This window comes from Panthera uncia (assembly GCF_023721935.1).
Source record: "Panthera uncia isolate 11264 chromosome A1 unlocalized genomic scaffold, Puncia_PCG_1.0 HiC_scaffold_17, whole genome shotgun sequence".
NCBI classification, from domain to species: domain Eukaryota; kingdom Metazoa; phylum Chordata; class Mammalia; order Carnivora; family Felidae; genus Panthera; species Panthera uncia.
This window is the reverse complement of record NW_026057577.1, coordinates 5,534,587-5,551,373: the sequence shown is the minus strand read 5'-3', so window position 1 is coordinate 5,551,373 and position 16,787 is coordinate 5,534,587. Positions and strand designations below refer to the sequence as shown.

The following is a 16,787-nucleotide window of genomic DNA, read 5'->3' as shown; positions in this document are numbered from 1 at the left end:
CTTCGCAGGGGGCTGTGGAGAGGGGTACATTGGTATAACTGTGTACACATGTGACACTTCATGGAGGAAGGGGATGAGCAGTCAGCAAACCAGAGCACTATTTCATAGGTGTTATCGCAGGAGGGGACTCAGAGGATCCTAGGCAGTGAAGTCACTTCCTTGATCAGAGACCATAACAGAACATGGAACCCCTGTAACCAGGCAACCATGTTCTAGTAAGGTCCAATACCAGGCTCATCTAGTCACAGACAGTGACAGTTAGAGATGTTCTCTTGTTGTTACTCGACTTACAGGGGCGCTGGTTTCCAGAAACCCCAGTGTGCAGGATTATTCGGACATTGGAAGTTTCCTTAACCCACGCTCACGATGCCTCAGGCTCTTTTTCAGGAGGTCCTGTAAGGTACATAGAGCAGCCTAGAGCAGACCAGTTCAAGTCAGGCCACTGCTCTAAGCCATCCTGGGCAGCCCCAACCCCTCCTGTTCATTTGCAGGGAAAGCAGGACATGTGGGGAGGTCCTGTTCTGGACTGGAAGAGGTTGGATGGCAGTGGACAACCTGGTGGTTCCATCATGGCCACCATGATGGGAAGGAGGGAAAAGAGATCCCTGTGGTGCCTCTAACCTGTTCCAGAGTTAATCAAAGGCCCTGAAGATGTGTTGCTTTTTCCTTTTTGGTGGAGGTCTGTGCACACTGTGGTGTTGTATGTCTGGAATGGAGTCACAAGTGTCTGAGGACAAGTAAAGGCTGTCAGACAGGGCTCTAAGGCCTCCTGCCTGGCTGCTGGGCATTGTCTTTATAGAGACGCACTGCAGAGATGGGGCAGGAGCTGAATGATGAGAGCCCCTGCTCTACTTCTCTGAAGGACAGGAGGAAGCCCTGTGCTGCCAACAGGATGAAGTTCTGGCTCAGGGTGAGTGCAGGGACCAGGGAGACCCAAAACCCAGGGCCCAGAGGCAGCGAAAGGATCCCGGGGCACAGAAGCCACACTGCTACTCCCCTGGACTCCCTCATAGACTCCTGTCCCCAGATGAACCTGGAACCCGATCTCCTCCCCAAACATGTTCTCATGGCCCAGCCCTTGCCATGGCCAGATAAAAAGTCACTCTCCACATGTCTGTAGGAATATCAGAAAAGAGACCTGAAACCATTTCACGTCCCCTTCTGTCTAGAGCATGTGTGCACTATTGTACATATTTTCCCACCTCCTATTTCCAAGTGTTCCTGTTGGCCTGGGCATCCTTCCATACCTTCTCCACATCTGGCACATGATCATGATGAACAGGATATTTTCCCAAAGGGACTTGCAATTCATGATATTATGTTGTTGCCCTTCAGTTTGGTTGCCAAGGAAAACATCCCTGGAGCCCCTCCAGATCAGGAACAGGGGCCTTACTGCCTAGACAACATTCCAGAAGGGATACTGGTTACCACACCCATTCAGCCCTTCACAGTTGTGGTGATTTCACATGATTCTCTTCTTTTGCCATGTCACAGTGCTGCACTGAGCATCCTACATGTCCTATTATCCTGATTCCAACCCCATCCCAGGAAATGCCTCTGTTTTCTGATCTCTAGAATGGAGTGTGTTGTTGGTAATCACAGGGATGATACTGTTAATGCGGGGAGGTGCTGTCCATACTCCTCTAACAATCTGACCTCAGATCATAATGTGTTCAGTCATTCCCCACCTCAAATTCTCATGTGAATGCCAAGATCCTTTTTCCTACTGTGGGCACCCAGGTCTCACTCTTGCCACAAGTCACTCGGGGCTGGAGGTTTTGGTCTGCATTCTGGACCCCAACCCTCCTGATGTCCATGGTGCTGTGTCTGACTTTGTGTCCCTCCTCTGTTCTACCTCAGGGTAAAAAGGCCGCACCTGTGAATGAGAATGAGAACTGTGTGGAGTAGACCATCGAAGGAGGCTGGATGCTATTGGAACAGCGAGTGGAGCACCTGGTGCCCGCCTTCCTGTGGAGAGACCCCACCTGCTTCTTCACATTCTTGGGCACGTACAGAGCTTTTGCTACCACCCAACAGGTCCTGGAACTATTGTTTATGAGGTGAGCACCCTGCCCTCTGCAGCCCAGTTTGATTCAGCCCCTTAAGGCTTTGAGTCTAGGGAAATTCACCAAACCTTCCTGAGTCTCAGTTTGTTTCTCTGATCAGGGTAGAATAATTACAGGGACACAGTGGGGCCCTGCATGGAAAGTGACCCTGGCCCTGTGGAAAGGTCTGCTGGCAGGGCTGTGTCTTCCCTGGGATATCATTGTCCTCTACCCCATAATGAGGTTTTTGCCTCATCACTCAATTTCACCAGATCTTGAGTTGGGCTGTTTTCCCATTTGAAAATGAGATGTGAGGCTCCATGTGGGGGTATAAATCCTGGGGCAAACCAGAGCAAAATACCGGGGAATAAGCATGAGGCCCAGGCCCACTCCAATATGTGTGATGGGGTGGAATGGGGCCCTAAAAATCATCAAACATACAGGAAGCCCCACTACATGCAGGCACTTCTGTAGGAGCTGACTGGGATCCAATGCACAGAGCAGACAGCACCCTCCCCTCCAGAGCTCCATTCTAGTCAGCAGTCAGTGACCCTGGATACGACAAGAGGTAGTATCCACAGGACAGCTTATATGATGCCCTCTGGCCTCCTCCAGATATGGCTGCTTCCTTCCTGACACTGAGGAGGATGGCGGACCCTGGAAGCAGGAGAAAATGTGAGTAGGCTGAGGTCATGCTAGAAGGCCTTCCTTCTCCAAGAGGGCAGTGCCGGGACTGTGGGGGGAGGGGCTGCAGGACCCAGCATCCCACACATCTGACAGTCCTGTGAGAGGGCAAATGTCTGAGGGCTTCTGTTTGGAAGCAAGGAAAGGGGTCCTGTCCTGTAGGTTAGAGGATAGGCTGTGGGCACAGTGAAATAGAAAAGGGCACTAGAGGACAGAGTCAGCCCCTTAGAGAGTCCAACCCTATCCCTTCCCACTCCCATCCCTGCCTCCACCCCCACCAGGGGACCCAGATTAAAGGTTTTGGGGAGCAGCACGCTCACCACCTTATGGAACTTCAACAGTGCGTGCTTAGCAAGTGTTCAGGAGACCCAGTGAGGGTTCAAGGACCAGATATCTCCCACCCTGTGGGAGACCAGTGTCAGTGGGAGGACACCCACATGTGCACTGAGTGAATGAGACAGCATATAGGCACAGGTCGTCACGTTTAAGGTATGAGGAGGGTCCCAGCAAGCCCAGGTAAGAGACAGAGTCCCTTTGTCCCATATTTGTTCAGATTTTCATGGAGCACTAGTGTGTGCAGTGAAGGCACTGACTCATCCTGACACCACCCCGCCACTCACGCACGGAGTTCAGTTCAAGTGGGAGGTAGGCAGGTCGACACACCAAGGAGTATGTCTGGCTTCCCCAAGAAGGACAGACTTGGCCACATCATTGGTTAATGGGTCCCAGTCAAAAAGACTTTGGCCAGCCCCTCTTCAGTGACTAAACTATCTCAAGCAGGACTCTGAAATCACAGGTGGACAAAGTGTAGGAACAGCCTCTGGACAGCCAGGAGCAGGAGGCATAGAGGCCAGGTCCAACAGGGATGTCCTGAACATCAGTGCAGGAGGAGCACCCCGTCCTGATTCTTCTGGCTACTTTTGTATCGCCAGGGCTATCTCCTCCATTTTGGGCACCTGGATGGACTACTACCCTGAGGAATTTTTCCAGCCCCAGAATTCCTCAGCCTGAAAATGCTGCTGGCATACGTGGGGCTGAACATGCAAGGCTCAGAGCTGGAGCACCGTGCCCACTTTCTCTTCTCATTGTGGAGATACCTTGAGCCCAATGAGCCAGAGTCTGTGGGTGAGGAGGACTCTGTGTGGGAGATGTGGGCATGAGGAGGGGACAGGGTATGCCACACAGTGCATGTTTCCTGAGACTGCGGTTGGGCTAGGGAGTGCATAGTCTCATATCACTGTTCCATTAGCCTGCCATCTGGGGAGAATTCTTCCTGGTGGGTTCTTTGACTCAGATGACAATGTCTGCGGGAGAGGTTTCCTTTATTTGGAAGGGCCATGGAATGGCAATCATGGTGATGACAGTTTCTATTCTTGAAGCTATGGCACCAGCTCCAGAGCAAGATCCAGATGTCCCTCAGGAGCTAGCCCCCACTATCTCTGTGGTGCCCGCTGCAGCTTCACAGCCCAGGCTGCCTGAAGCCACCACTCATTCTGGAGCTCAGCAATTAGAAGAAGTGGTGACCCTCCCTTCAGTGTCCCCACCAGTGGAAGTGGTAGTCCTAGCTCTGATTCTCTGTCAGGAGCTGGAAGAGCCACCTGCCCCTTTGGTGGACCCACAACCTGAGCAGCCTCCAGCCCCAGCTGGCGAGGTCATGGACGGGCTGGAGCAACCACCTGCTGCAGCTGGGCAACCAGCCTCAGCTCCAGAGCAGCGGCTCATGTTGGCTGCAACCCGAAAGGATGACTGCCCTTCTGCTGTCATTGTGTTCTTTGTAATTTTTGTGGTTTGTATAGAGATATTTAATGGCCTTAGATATTTTCTTTGTAAATAAAACATAACTTCAGATAAAACTTTACTCTGATCTTTTTAAATTATACATTGACGTGACATTACGTACATTCACAGAATTATACAACCATGACCATTATGTACTCCTAGAACATTTCCATCACAGACACATGTATACTACCCATCAGCCATGGCTCAACCCTCACCCCGGTCTCTGCAACCACTGACCTCAGTTTCTGCTGCTTTAGCTCCTCTGGGGTTTTCAGGTGTGTGCAATCACACAACATGGCTTATTGTGTCTGGCTACATAACATGAGAGTGATTAGTAATTGGTTAAATATTCAATGAAACTAATATTTTTATGACACAGGAATATTCCCCAAAGAGCAAAGATTATGTGAAGCCCCCTACTTAAAATATCTTCATTATCTGGGATAAGGATCCCATTTAGAAGTTTGACTGGAGAGCCAAAAGCCACAAGAGAAATGTCTGGAGCAGAGTAATACCTTGAAGACCTTTCATTTTCCTGGACAGGCCATTTTTAAATTAGTCTAAGGTGCATATTAAACAAATATCAAATTAAAATATGAAATCTTCTCATTTACTACTGATATAGGTTTTATACAGATGTTGTTTCTTAAATAAAAAATAAAAATTTGAATAATGACAGGCGCCAAGGTGGCACAATTGGTTGAGTGTCTGACTTGATTTTGTCTCAGGTCATGATCTCATCGTTCATGGGATCAAGCCCCAAATCAGCCTCTACACTGACAGCAGGAAGCCCTCCTCAGGATTCTCTCTCTCTCTCTCTCTCTCTCTCTCCCTCTCAAAATTAAGAATTAGGAAAAAATATTAAATAAATAAATAAATAAATAAATACAAATACAAATGAAGAAAATGATATACCCCTCTCAAGAAATATTTGCCATTAGACACGGGGTCCATCCTTCCAGTTCTTTCTCTTTGAGTGCAGCAATTTGTGTGTGTGTGTGTGTGTGTGTGTGTGTGTATGAGTTGTGTTACAGGTTGGGCGGGGAGGGTTCCATCAGTATGCTCTTTAGTACCTGATGTCCCCACAATGGACAGGCTCAAGTCCTGTCCCCTTCTGCATCCTCAGTGGCCACACATCATCATTTACTCTGTGTGTCTACAAGTTGAATAATTGGGCCAATTCCAATATTTTCACTCTCATACTTGTACTGAAGGGTACATGTATACCATTAATCTCTATTTCTTTAGAATGGTACAACTAGCACAATTTTTGAGACATAATTTGTACACATTTTTCAGGTGTAGCCTGCAGTTTCCAATATCTACAGACTCTTTTTTTTTTCAATATATGAAATTTATTGTCAACTTGGTTTCCATACAACACCCAGTGCTCATCCCAAAAGGTGCCCTCCTCAATACTATCTACAGACTCTTTATGAGGTTAAGGCCTTATTTGGGAAGGGAGCGACCCCTGGGACTGAGTGGATACCTGAGGAATTCAGAGGACAAGCCAGCACTGAGGTCATCGGGGTACCTGGGAGTGACCCAGGGGGCAGGGAAGAGCCCACACTCCCCTCATTCTGACCTCCTGAACAGCACCCCTGCCCCAGCCTGGGTGCAGGGCCAGGCCTGGGCCTCATTCAGGCCCCATCCGATGATACACCCCAGACACCTGTGTGCCTCCTGTTCCATAGCTCTGCTTCTCAGTAGAGCAGCCAGTCCCTACTTTCAGGTCAGAGGAGGATGCAGGCTGGGCCTCTGCTTCTTGCTTGGGTAACTAGGAGTGTAATTGCTGGATCATAGGGTCGTTCTATTTTTAACTTTTTCAGGCACCTCCATACAGTTTTCCAGAGTGGCTGTACCAGTTTGCAATCCCACCATCAGTACAAGAAACTTCCTCTTTCCCTGAATCCTCACCACACCTATTGTGTCTTGTGTTGTTAATGTTAACCATTCTGATAGGGGTGAGGTGGGATCTCATCATGGTTTTGATTGGTATTTCCCTGATGATGAGTGATGTTGAGCATCTTTTCATGTGTCTTTTAGCCATCTCGATGTCTTCTTTGCAAAAATGTCTATTCATATCTTATATTTCATTTGTAAAAGATTTATTAACTTATCGTGAGACAGAGAGAGAGACAGAGAGAGGAGAGAGAGAGAGAGAGAGAGAGAGCACACACATAGGGGAGAGACAGAGAAAGAAGAGAGAATCCTAAGCAAGCTCCATGATGTTGGCACAGAACCCGATGAAGGGCTCGATCCCATAAACCATGAGATCGTGCCCTGAGCTGAAATCAAGAGTTGGACACAGAACTGTGCTACCCAGCATGCCTCTTCTACCCATTTCTTAACTGGATTCTTTGTTTTGGGGGCATCGAGTTGTATAACTTCTTTATGTATTCTGGATAATAACCTTGATTGGATATGTCATTTGCAAATATCTTCTCCCATTCCATAGGCTGTCTTTTACTTTTGTTGATGGTTTCCTTCACTGCACAGAAGTTTTTGTTTTGTTTTTGTTTGTTGTTGTTGTTGTTGGTGGTGGTGGTGGTGTTTTATGTTTTATCTTGAGGAATTCCCAATAGTTCATTTTTGGTTTTGTTTTCCTTGCTTATGGTGATGTGTCTGGTAAGAAGTTGCTAAGGCCAAAGACAAAGATTTTGCTGCCTGTGTTCTTCTCTAGGATTTTGATGGTTTCCTGTCTCACATTTAGGTCTTGCATCCAGTCTGGATTTCTTTTTGTGTACACTGTAAGGAAGTGGTCCAGTTTCCTTCTTCTGCATGTTGCTGTCCCGTTTTCCCAACACCATATGTTAAAGGGATGGTCCTTTTCCCATTGGCCATTCTTCCCTGCTTTGTTGAAGATTAGAAGACCATAGAGTTGTGGATCCATTTCTGGGTTTTGTATTCTGTTCCATTGATCTATGTACCTGTTTTTATGTCAGGACCATACTGTCTTGATGACTACAGCTGTGTAATATAGCTTGAAGTTAGGTCAGTCAGTCCTTTCCATACATAATTTTTTTTTTTGAAAATTTGCCTTCACATTCTCCTACAACTTTCTCTTTCATTGAGATTCGGTCCTAAGTTTTTCCCTTTCCAAATAATCTCTCTTGTTTCATGGCAAAATTACATTCTTTTCTTTCAAGAAAAATGTATTCTCACTTCTCATTCCTTCTATATATGTCTCGTGATTTTTTACATACAAGATTGTTCCTTTGGGGTGCCCTGGTGCCTCAGTTCGCTAAGCGTCCAATGCTTGGTTTTGGCTCAGGTCATGATCTCATGATTTGTGAGTTCAGGCCCCAAGTCAGGCTCTGTACTGACATTACAGAGGCTGTTTGGTATTCTTTATCTCTCTCTGTATCTTTTCCCCACCTCTGCTTGCTCTCTCTTTCTCTCTCTCAAAAATAAACAAAAATAAAAAAATAAAAGATTGTTCCTTATAATATTCAGCAGTCTCAATTCCATTTATCTGCTGAAAACTAAGTAGTGACCAGTTGTGAATTATCACAGGAGAATTCTTTAGGTTAGCAAATTCATGAATATTTTGTAACTTTTAGAACATGTTCTTTCATAGTACAACTCTTTCATAATGCACGAAACATGTTTCCAATACACCCATATTTACCTTTACATCTCTATAATAAGAAGCCAAAAACTGATAAACCTCTGTTTAGCAATGAATGGTTTAATGTTTTAGCTTCTTTGGAAGACTTAGACATCTAGTGACGTTAACTCAACTTACCCTTTGATCTAGTAAACTTCATGAAACCAGCGAATACTTAATAAAATAGGCAAAATCATTCAGCACTTTCAGGAATCCTTGCTGACAGCAATAATTACAACATGAATTTAACTAATAAATTCAGGTAGAATAAAAGTGGATTATCTATATCACGTTTGACACTGATAACTCAGGAAGACATATCTCTCTTCCTTGAAAGAACAATGTTTAGTATGGAATATGTGACATCTGTACCCACTAAAAGTTAATCACTTTGTTCCACAACAATTTTACCTGGGGCTCCCATAGGGAAATCTCAAGTGGGCAATTTAACGCCAAAGCAGGCCTGGAGCCTTTTCATGTTGCTTTGGTAGATGCTCCACTCTGAGCCTCATAAGGCTGCAAACCAACAGCCTGGGGTACTTTTGCTCCTCAACAGTGAGGGTAGGGGAAGCAAGATCGGATAGTGGCAGAGGTGTGGAGGATAGGATAGGAGTCCACTGTGACAGTGGAAGCCTTGCTGGTAGTACAGGAACTAGAGGAGGGGAAGGCAGGGGCAGAGGTGTGTTGGTAGGGATGCCACCAGCAAGGCCAGAAGCAGGTTCAAAGTTTGGACTAACATTCTGCTGTCACCGACTCCTGTCTGTTCCTCCTGCAAAACATGTCTTTTTCTATACTTGCTTTTGAGCCCTCTGGTGGAGGCAGAGGAGCAGGAAATGGGTTGGACAGCTGGTGCTCCTGCTTGAGGAGGTGGATTGAGTATTTCCAGTGTCAGCCTGTCTTCCTTCTTCTTTTTCTCATTAGTCTGATGATTGGCAAGAGTGTCCGGTATTGTAGATTTTCACCCATCCTAATCTTTTTGGACCATAAATTGGGATCCTCCCCATGAGGCATCTTTATGATGGAGTCACAAGAAAGCTGAGTGTAGGTGATTTCATCCCAGATCATGTGAACTTGAAAAACACTTTTAGTTTTTATTTTTCTGAGGTTTAGAGGGCACAGTCTTCCACAAGTGCTTGATTTTGAGCCAATTAAGTAGAGCTCACCTATAAATTATTTTTAGGAATACTATTCAGAGGTAGAAAAAATATAGGTCACACTTTTAACACATATGGGCACATATACACAATCAAGATGCAGACAAAATCTAGCCCTTGTTTCACTGATATTTGTGGAGTGAACATGAAAGATCCAATTTCCAATGATCTCCCCATTATTAAAGGAAATCAAATGGCAAGATAGCATGACAATTTATGGATGTATGAATTAGCTATTTTCCAGTTTCTGACTAGAATACGACCAGTTTTGTCCAAAGATGCCAAATGCTGCAGCAACCAGCACACCAAGTGAAGCCCAGTCTGCTTCTGTGAGCATCGGCTCCTCTCAAGAAGTCAGGGGTTTCACTGACAGAACTACATGGCTTCCTAGCCTCTGGTTGCTTAGTGTTATAGCTGGGTTTCTCTAACTCTGTATAGAAGAAAACTCATTTAGACATGTCAACAGGAGCACATCTGGGCCATCTGTGACCCAAGTTATTCTTGGTCAATTTTCCCAGTTAAGTAAGCACTTCCAAACAGAGGTTCCGTATACATTGTATCTATATCCTGTGGAATTCCTGTGGGTGGTGGTTGCTTTTCCAGAAGCCTTTGGCTTTGAAAGCACAATTCCCCATTCATTTAGTTTCAGTTTTAGAATAAAGCTTGAGCAAAATAAAAAATGGTAAGTATAGTGATTTGGGAGGGTGCTGCTTGTGAGTGTCTCTTACAAAAGGCCACAATAGACTCTCATGGGTGTCACGTTCTCCAAGGGGGGGCTCAAACCATTGAGGGGGCTCAGAGCATTGGAAGATCAATTCGTATGTGTGCATCTCTGGATGAGACAATCTCTAATTACGTTATGGAATAGGAAGTTCCTCTAGGACTGATACACATCTCAAGGAACATCCTCAGACACGTGCACTAGACTTTCAGCCACCAAAAGGTGACATTCAGCTGGAAGGAACAAGTCCTCCTTTTTTATTGGAGATGAATGCCTTAGTCTCATAATTCTAGCCAGAAAATTGCAATTACTATGAAGTCAAATTAAAACAACCGACCCATCAAGGCCAACACCTCTATGGTATTCCCACCTAGAGAACATAAACAGTAACACTTAACGACTGGAATAAAAGTCAGGCACACCAACTCAAACTGAGGAGTTCCAGGTATCAGCAGAACTCATGGATACACTTTCAGATGCTGAGAAGTCAGAGGGGGTACAAAGGCCCTGTGCTGGTACCAAGCACTGAGTTCCCAAAGACCTCCAGGTGTTCTCAGGTAAGTTTCTGTGATATCCTGCCCACTATGCCATGAAATGTCAACACCAAATGAACACACTTGGGGAAAAATTAAAGAAAAAGAAAATTTGTTTTATTTGAGCTCCAGTTAGAAGATCTTCTTGGGATACAAAATTTTCACAAAAAGGTGTGCTCCACTGAAGGATTATGGTGTATGGGTGTGTGTGTGTACATATATGTACATATATATATATATATACATAAAGAAGAGAAGGGAATGTGGGTGATGGGCATTGAGGAGGGCACTTGTTGGGATGCGCAGCAGGTGTTGTATGGAAACCAATTTGGCACTAAATTGTATTAAAAAAGAACATCAGAAAAAAAAGGTTACAAATACTCATGATGAAAGACATTCCAGAAAGTTGCACACTTTACCTTATGATTTTAGTATATGCAAGGCTATATGAGCTTAATCATATGGGAACAGGAGTTTTTCTTTTTCTTATTTTTATGATTGGAATGAATCTTTTTTGTCATTTTTTAAAACCTATCACATGTACAGTATGTCCTCATGGGAGTAATAGAGCCAATGCTTTGAGGTTTTGTGGGGTCATTTTGACCTTGATCAATGTTAAAGTGTACCTTCCCTGGGAATCTCAGAACAAGGCCCACAAACATTAAAACTGGAAAATTGCTTTTATTATTGAAAGGGTGGGCCTACGCCGGCCGACTCCATCTTGTTCTGTGTCCTTCACCTAGACCACGCCTCCTCCCCTTGAGTAACCTCCCGCTCACCCGTTCAAACTTCCTGATCAAAACACGCCCAGCAACCTGTGTAACAGGACTCCGACCCTACCCCAGCCAATCAGCTGAGGCCACAGCCATTACCTCACCAACTGCCCCTAGATCCCTATAAAACCTTTGTGCTTTTGAAACTCGCTCTCTCTCCCTGGCATCCCACCACTGCGTCGGTGCAGGTAGGGGATTGAGGTCGAGCTAGCTCGAATAAAGGCTCTTTTGCTTTTACATCGGACTCGGCTCCCTGGCGGTATTTGGGGATCACGAATTCTGGGCATAACATTTGGGGGCTCGTCCGGGATCCCCAAGACCCCCGAGGGACCCCTGACCCAGAGAGCCTGACTGGCCACGGTTAGTGTCTGTCTGTTTGTTCTGTCTTTTCTGTGTGAGCTCATTTATGGAATTCTGGTAGTGCCCAACGCGGTCTAAGTGGATGCACTGGAGGACCACGGTCTGGGAGTTTCGGAAGACGTTCCGATCCTCCCTTCTGAAGGGACACGGAATCCCCTCATTTGTTTTGGAGGGACGTGGAATCCCCTCAAAGGTCTGAGATGAGGCGGGTTGCTCCCGCTGGTCAGGGTGAGGCCGTCGTCTTTGGAGGGATGTGGAATCCCCTCATTGGTTTTGGAGGGACGTGGAATCCCTCAAAGGTCTAAGCTAGCTTTCAGTTTTGCTTCCATGGAGTTGGAAGACTTTCTAGGGGCCCTCTGTTTGTTTGTTTTTGTGTTTCTCTGTTTTGTTCTGTGGACTTACTGGACAGACGTAATGGGACAGACTCAGACTACCCCTCTACCCACCCTCTTGGCTTAAGCCCTTCCTAGCCCCGCTCCCTCTGAAGCCAAACCCATTCTTGCTTTGCAGGGGACAGAGAAGGAAAACAAGAAAAGTCTTACCCAGCCTTCAGCACCCTTCTACCCTGTCCTACGGGGGGGTACTGAAGAATTAATTTTTCCTCCCCCGTATAACCCCTCTAGGATGCCAGAAGAACACCATCCGCCTCCCCCTCCGGGGGAGGCAGATGCTGTTCCGAGAGCGGGAGGCAGAAACGCTCCAGTGGGAAGCCCGCCCTTTACCAGACAAAGGGCTCAGAGGGAGCAATCCGCCTCCGCCGCCGACTCCACTATTCTGCCCCTGCGAGCCACCGGACCCCCAGACGCGGAGAGGAATCAGCCCCATCACTATTGGCCTTTCGCCACTAGTGACCTCTACAATTGGAAAGCCCAGAATCTTAAGTTTTCTGAGAAACTGGCAGGGCTTATTGATTTATTAGACTCTGTTCTTTTTACCCATCAGCCCACGTGGGACGATTGCCAGCAGCTTTTGCAGGTCTTGTTCATGACTGAAGAAAGAGAAAGAATGCTCAATGGGACCTGAAAACTAGTTCCAGGCGCAGACGGGAATCCCACCACCAACCAGGCTCAGATAGATGCCTCCTTCCCCTTAACTCGGCCCCAGTGGGATTTCAACACAGCAGAAGGTAAGGAGAGGCTCCGGGTCTACTGCCAGACTCTAATGGGGGGTCTCTGAATGGCTGCTAGAAAGCCAACCAATTCGGCCAAGGTAGGAAATGTACAACAGGGAAAAGATGAATCTCTGGCTGCCTTTTTAGAATGGATCATGGAGGCATTCCATTCCTATACCCCCATGGATCCAGAAAGCAAGAGCATGGATCCAGAGGCTCTGGAAAGCAAGGCAGCTGTTATCGTGGCCTTTGTAAACCAATTGGCCATAGACATTAGGAGAAAATTACAGAAAATAGATAGACTAGGAGAAAAAAGTCTGCAGGACTTACTGGTGGTAGCCGAAAAGGTATATAATAACCGGGAGCCTCCTGAGGACAAGCAGGCTTGCGCCATGGTGGCTGCCAGCAGTAAGTAGACTCGAGACCTGGCCAGAATACTACTAGCTACCACTGCTGACTTCCCCGAGGAATGAGACCGCCGTCTCCGGCAGCTGGCAGACGATGCAAGAAAAGGTAAAGGAACCACCAAGGGGGGGGAAGCAGAGGCTGCAGAAGGATCAGTGCACATACTGCAAGGAGATAGGGCATTGGGCCCGAGATTGTCCGAAAAGGGCCGGCAGGAAGGGAAGCAAGACTGATCGAGTAAAAGTCCTAGAGCTAGATGAACTAAGTGATTAGGGGAGTCAGGGTTCGGACCCTCTCCCTGAACCCAGGGTAACTCTTAAAGTGGAGGGGACCCCTGTTGACTTCCTTGTCGACACCGGAGCACAACATTTGGTCCTCCGCACCCCACAAGGAAAATTAGCCAGCAAGAAGTCCTGGGTACAAGGGGCAACTGGTATGAGCCAGTATTCATGGACTACCCGAAGAACGGTAGATTTGGGAATGGGCCGGGTATCCCACTCCTTTATGGTAATACCAGAATGCCCCTACCCACTGTTAGGACGGGACTTACTGACCAAGATTGGAGCTCAGATAACTTTCAGACAAGGGGGTCCTCAGGTCACCGATGGCAAGGGCCACCCCATCCAGGTCCTGACCATGAAACTGGAGGATGAATACCGCCTCCACCAGGAGGCGCTCCTGAGGGAGGATAATATAGACAGATGGCGACAAGAATTCCCCTCGGTTTGGTCAGAGATGGGGGCAATGGGACTAGCCGCTCACAGGACCCCAGTCCTGGTAGAGCTCAAGCCAGGAAAGAGTCTGGTAAGCATCAAACAATACCCCATGTCTCAGGAGGCCTGGAAGGGGATCCAGCCACACATCCAGAGACTACGAAGCCTAGGGGTACTAGTTCCTTGCCAGTCTGCCTGGAACACCCCCCTACTGCCGGTCAACAAGCCTCACACAAATGACTACCGACCAGTACAAGACCTCTGGGAAGTAAATAAGAGGGTCACGGACATACACCCAACTGTTCCCAACCCATATACTCTCTTGAGCTCCTTGGCGCCCTCCAGGGTCTGGTATACTGTACTAGATTTAAAGGACGCCTTCTTCAGTCTGCCGCTGGCACCCCAGAGCCAACCTTTGTTCGCCTTCGAGTGGCATGATCCGGAGGAGGGCTACAGCAGGCAAGTGACCTGGACAGGGCTGCCTCAGGGATTCAAAAATTCACCCACCATCTTCGATGAGGCACTACACGAGGACCTGGGTGAGTACAGAGGCCTGGAGAGCACCCTGGCCTCACCCTCCTACAGTACATAGATGACATCCTGATTGCTACCAACACGGCCAAAGACTGTGAGTGAGGGACCCAGGACCTGCTGGCTACCCTGGGGGCCTTAGGGTACTGGGCATCCACGAAGAAGGCTCAGATATGCAGGGAGAGGGTAAGTTACCTGGGATATATCCTGGAGGGCGGACAGCAGCGGTTATCAGATGCCAGAAAAGAAACTGTCCTAAAGATCCCTACTCCCACCTCCCGAAGAGAAGTGAGGGAATTCCTAGGATCAGCCGGCTACTGCCGCCTCCAGGTTCCAGGTTTTGCTGAGATCGCCAGGCCCCTATATGAAGCTACCAAAGAAGGGAAAACATTTAAATGGGCTGAAAAAGAAGAAGCTGCCTTTAATCAGTTAAAAAAGGCCCTCCTAAGTGCCCCAGCCCTGGGCCTACCAGACATTATGAAGCCCTTCCACCTCTTTGTAGACGAACATAAGGGAATAGCAAAAGGGGTTCTAACTCAAGCCTTAGGCCCCTGGAACCGCCCAGTGGCTTACCTGTCCTGTATGAAACTAGACCCAGTGGCTGCTGGCTGGCCGCCATGCCTAAGAATTGTGGTGACAGCACTCCTAGTCAAGGACGCAAACTGACCCTAGGACAGGAGATCTGGATCACGACCCCACACGTCATTGAAAGGGTCCTGAAACAGCCTCCTGATAGATGGATGAGCAACACACGTGTGACTCATTACCAGAGCCTCCTACTCAACCCTCCATGAGTGCGGTTCCACCCCAGTGCAGCCCTCAATCCTGCAACCCTGCTGCCCGACCCTGACCTAGGTGCTCCACTACATGACTGCGCGGGAATCCTGGAACAAGTACATGGATTCTGGACAGACCTGACCAACTGGCCCCTCCCCGATGCCAAGGCTACTTGGTTCACTGATGGCAGCAGCTTTGTGTGAGACAGACACAGGTATGCGGGTGCAGCAGTGGTCACCAAAACGGACACCGTATGGGCAGAGGCTCTACCCTCCGGAATGTCAGCCCAGCGAGCAGAGCTCATAGCCCTCACCAAGGCGCTGATGCTGGGAGCTGGAAAACAGCTTAACATCTACACAGACAGCCGTTATGCATTTGCCACAGCTCATATTCATGGGGAAATTTATCAGGAGAGGGGGTTACTGACGGCAGAAGGACAGACTATAAAAAATAAGCAGGAGATACTTAACCTGCTTACGGCCTTATGGCTTCCCGCCAAGCTAGCCATTATCCACTGCCAAGGGCACCAAAAAGCTGATAACCCAGTAGCTAGAGGTAATCGGAAAGCTGACCAGGCAGCCAAGGCAGTAGCCCTTACTTCAGTCCCCACCATGACCATACAGCTACCAGACCCGGGAGACCCAGTTTTACCAGACCAGCCCAAATACTCCCAGGAGGAGTTACAGCAGATCAAGAAACTCCCCATGGCCCAGGAGATAAAGGGATGGTGGTATACACCTAACAAGGAGCTTGTGCTGCCAGACCGGCTCAGAGTCTCAATATTAGAGCACATGCATCGGTCTACTCACATGGGGGCCCGAAAATTAAAAGACTTAATCCGACATGCTGGAATCAAGATTCACCAACAGGACACCAAAATAGAGCAAGTTGTATCTGCCTGCAAGACCTGCCAACTCACCAACGCGAGAGCCACATCAAATAAAAAAGGAACCAGGCTCAGAGACACCAGACCGGGAGCCCAATGGGAAGTCGACTTCACTGAAGTCAAACCAGGAAAGTATGGTTATAAATATCTTTTAGTATTTACAGACACCTTCTCTGGCTGGGTGGAGGCATACCCAACCAAGCATGAAACGGCTCAGATGGTGGCCACGAAGCTACTAGAAGACATCTTACCCAGGTATGGTTTTCCTGCCATGGTAGGATCAGACAATGGATCATTTTTTATCTCGAAGGTAACACAGGCAGTAGCCAAGACGGTGGGGGCAAACTGCAAATTACATTGTGCTTATAGGCCCCAGAGCTCAGGACAGGTAGAAAGAATGAATAGAACCCTAAAAGAGACCCTTACCAAATTAACCATGGAGACTGGCGGGGACTGGGTGACTCTCCTACCATATGCCCTTTACCGGGTTAGAAACACTCCTTACACTCTGGGTTTTACTCCCTATGAGATCATGTTTGGCAGGCCACCCCCTGTTATTCCCAGCCTTCAAGATGAACTTATTGCTGAGTTTAAAGATCAAGAACCTTTTCTTTCCTTGAGAGGGCTCCAGAGGGCGCACGAGGACATTTGGCCACACCTCTGTGCCATCTATGAGGCTGGCCCGACCCCGACACCTCATCA

The 16,787-nt window shown here is 47.7% G+C and overlaps 1 protein-coding gene across 1 annotated transcript in view; it reads left to right on the top strand.

The window, feature by feature from the left end:
- The first annotated feature begins 241 nt into the window (after positions 1 to 241).
- The window catches only part of LOC125934807 (ral guanine nucleotide dissociation stimulator-like), a 40,706-nt gene continuing 24,160 nt past the window's right edge, over positions 242 to 16,787 (top strand). The window contains exons 1-3 of the mRNA XM_049648402.1: positions 242 to 400; positions 800 to 910; positions 1,861 to 2,060. Coding sequence (XP_049504359.1) covers positions 1,927 to 2,060 — 134 coding nt within the window. The 5' untranslated portion in view covers positions 242 to 400; positions 800 to 910; positions 1,861 to 1,926. The remainder of the gene's footprint in view (positions 401 to 799; positions 911 to 1,860; positions 2,061 to 16,787) is intronic.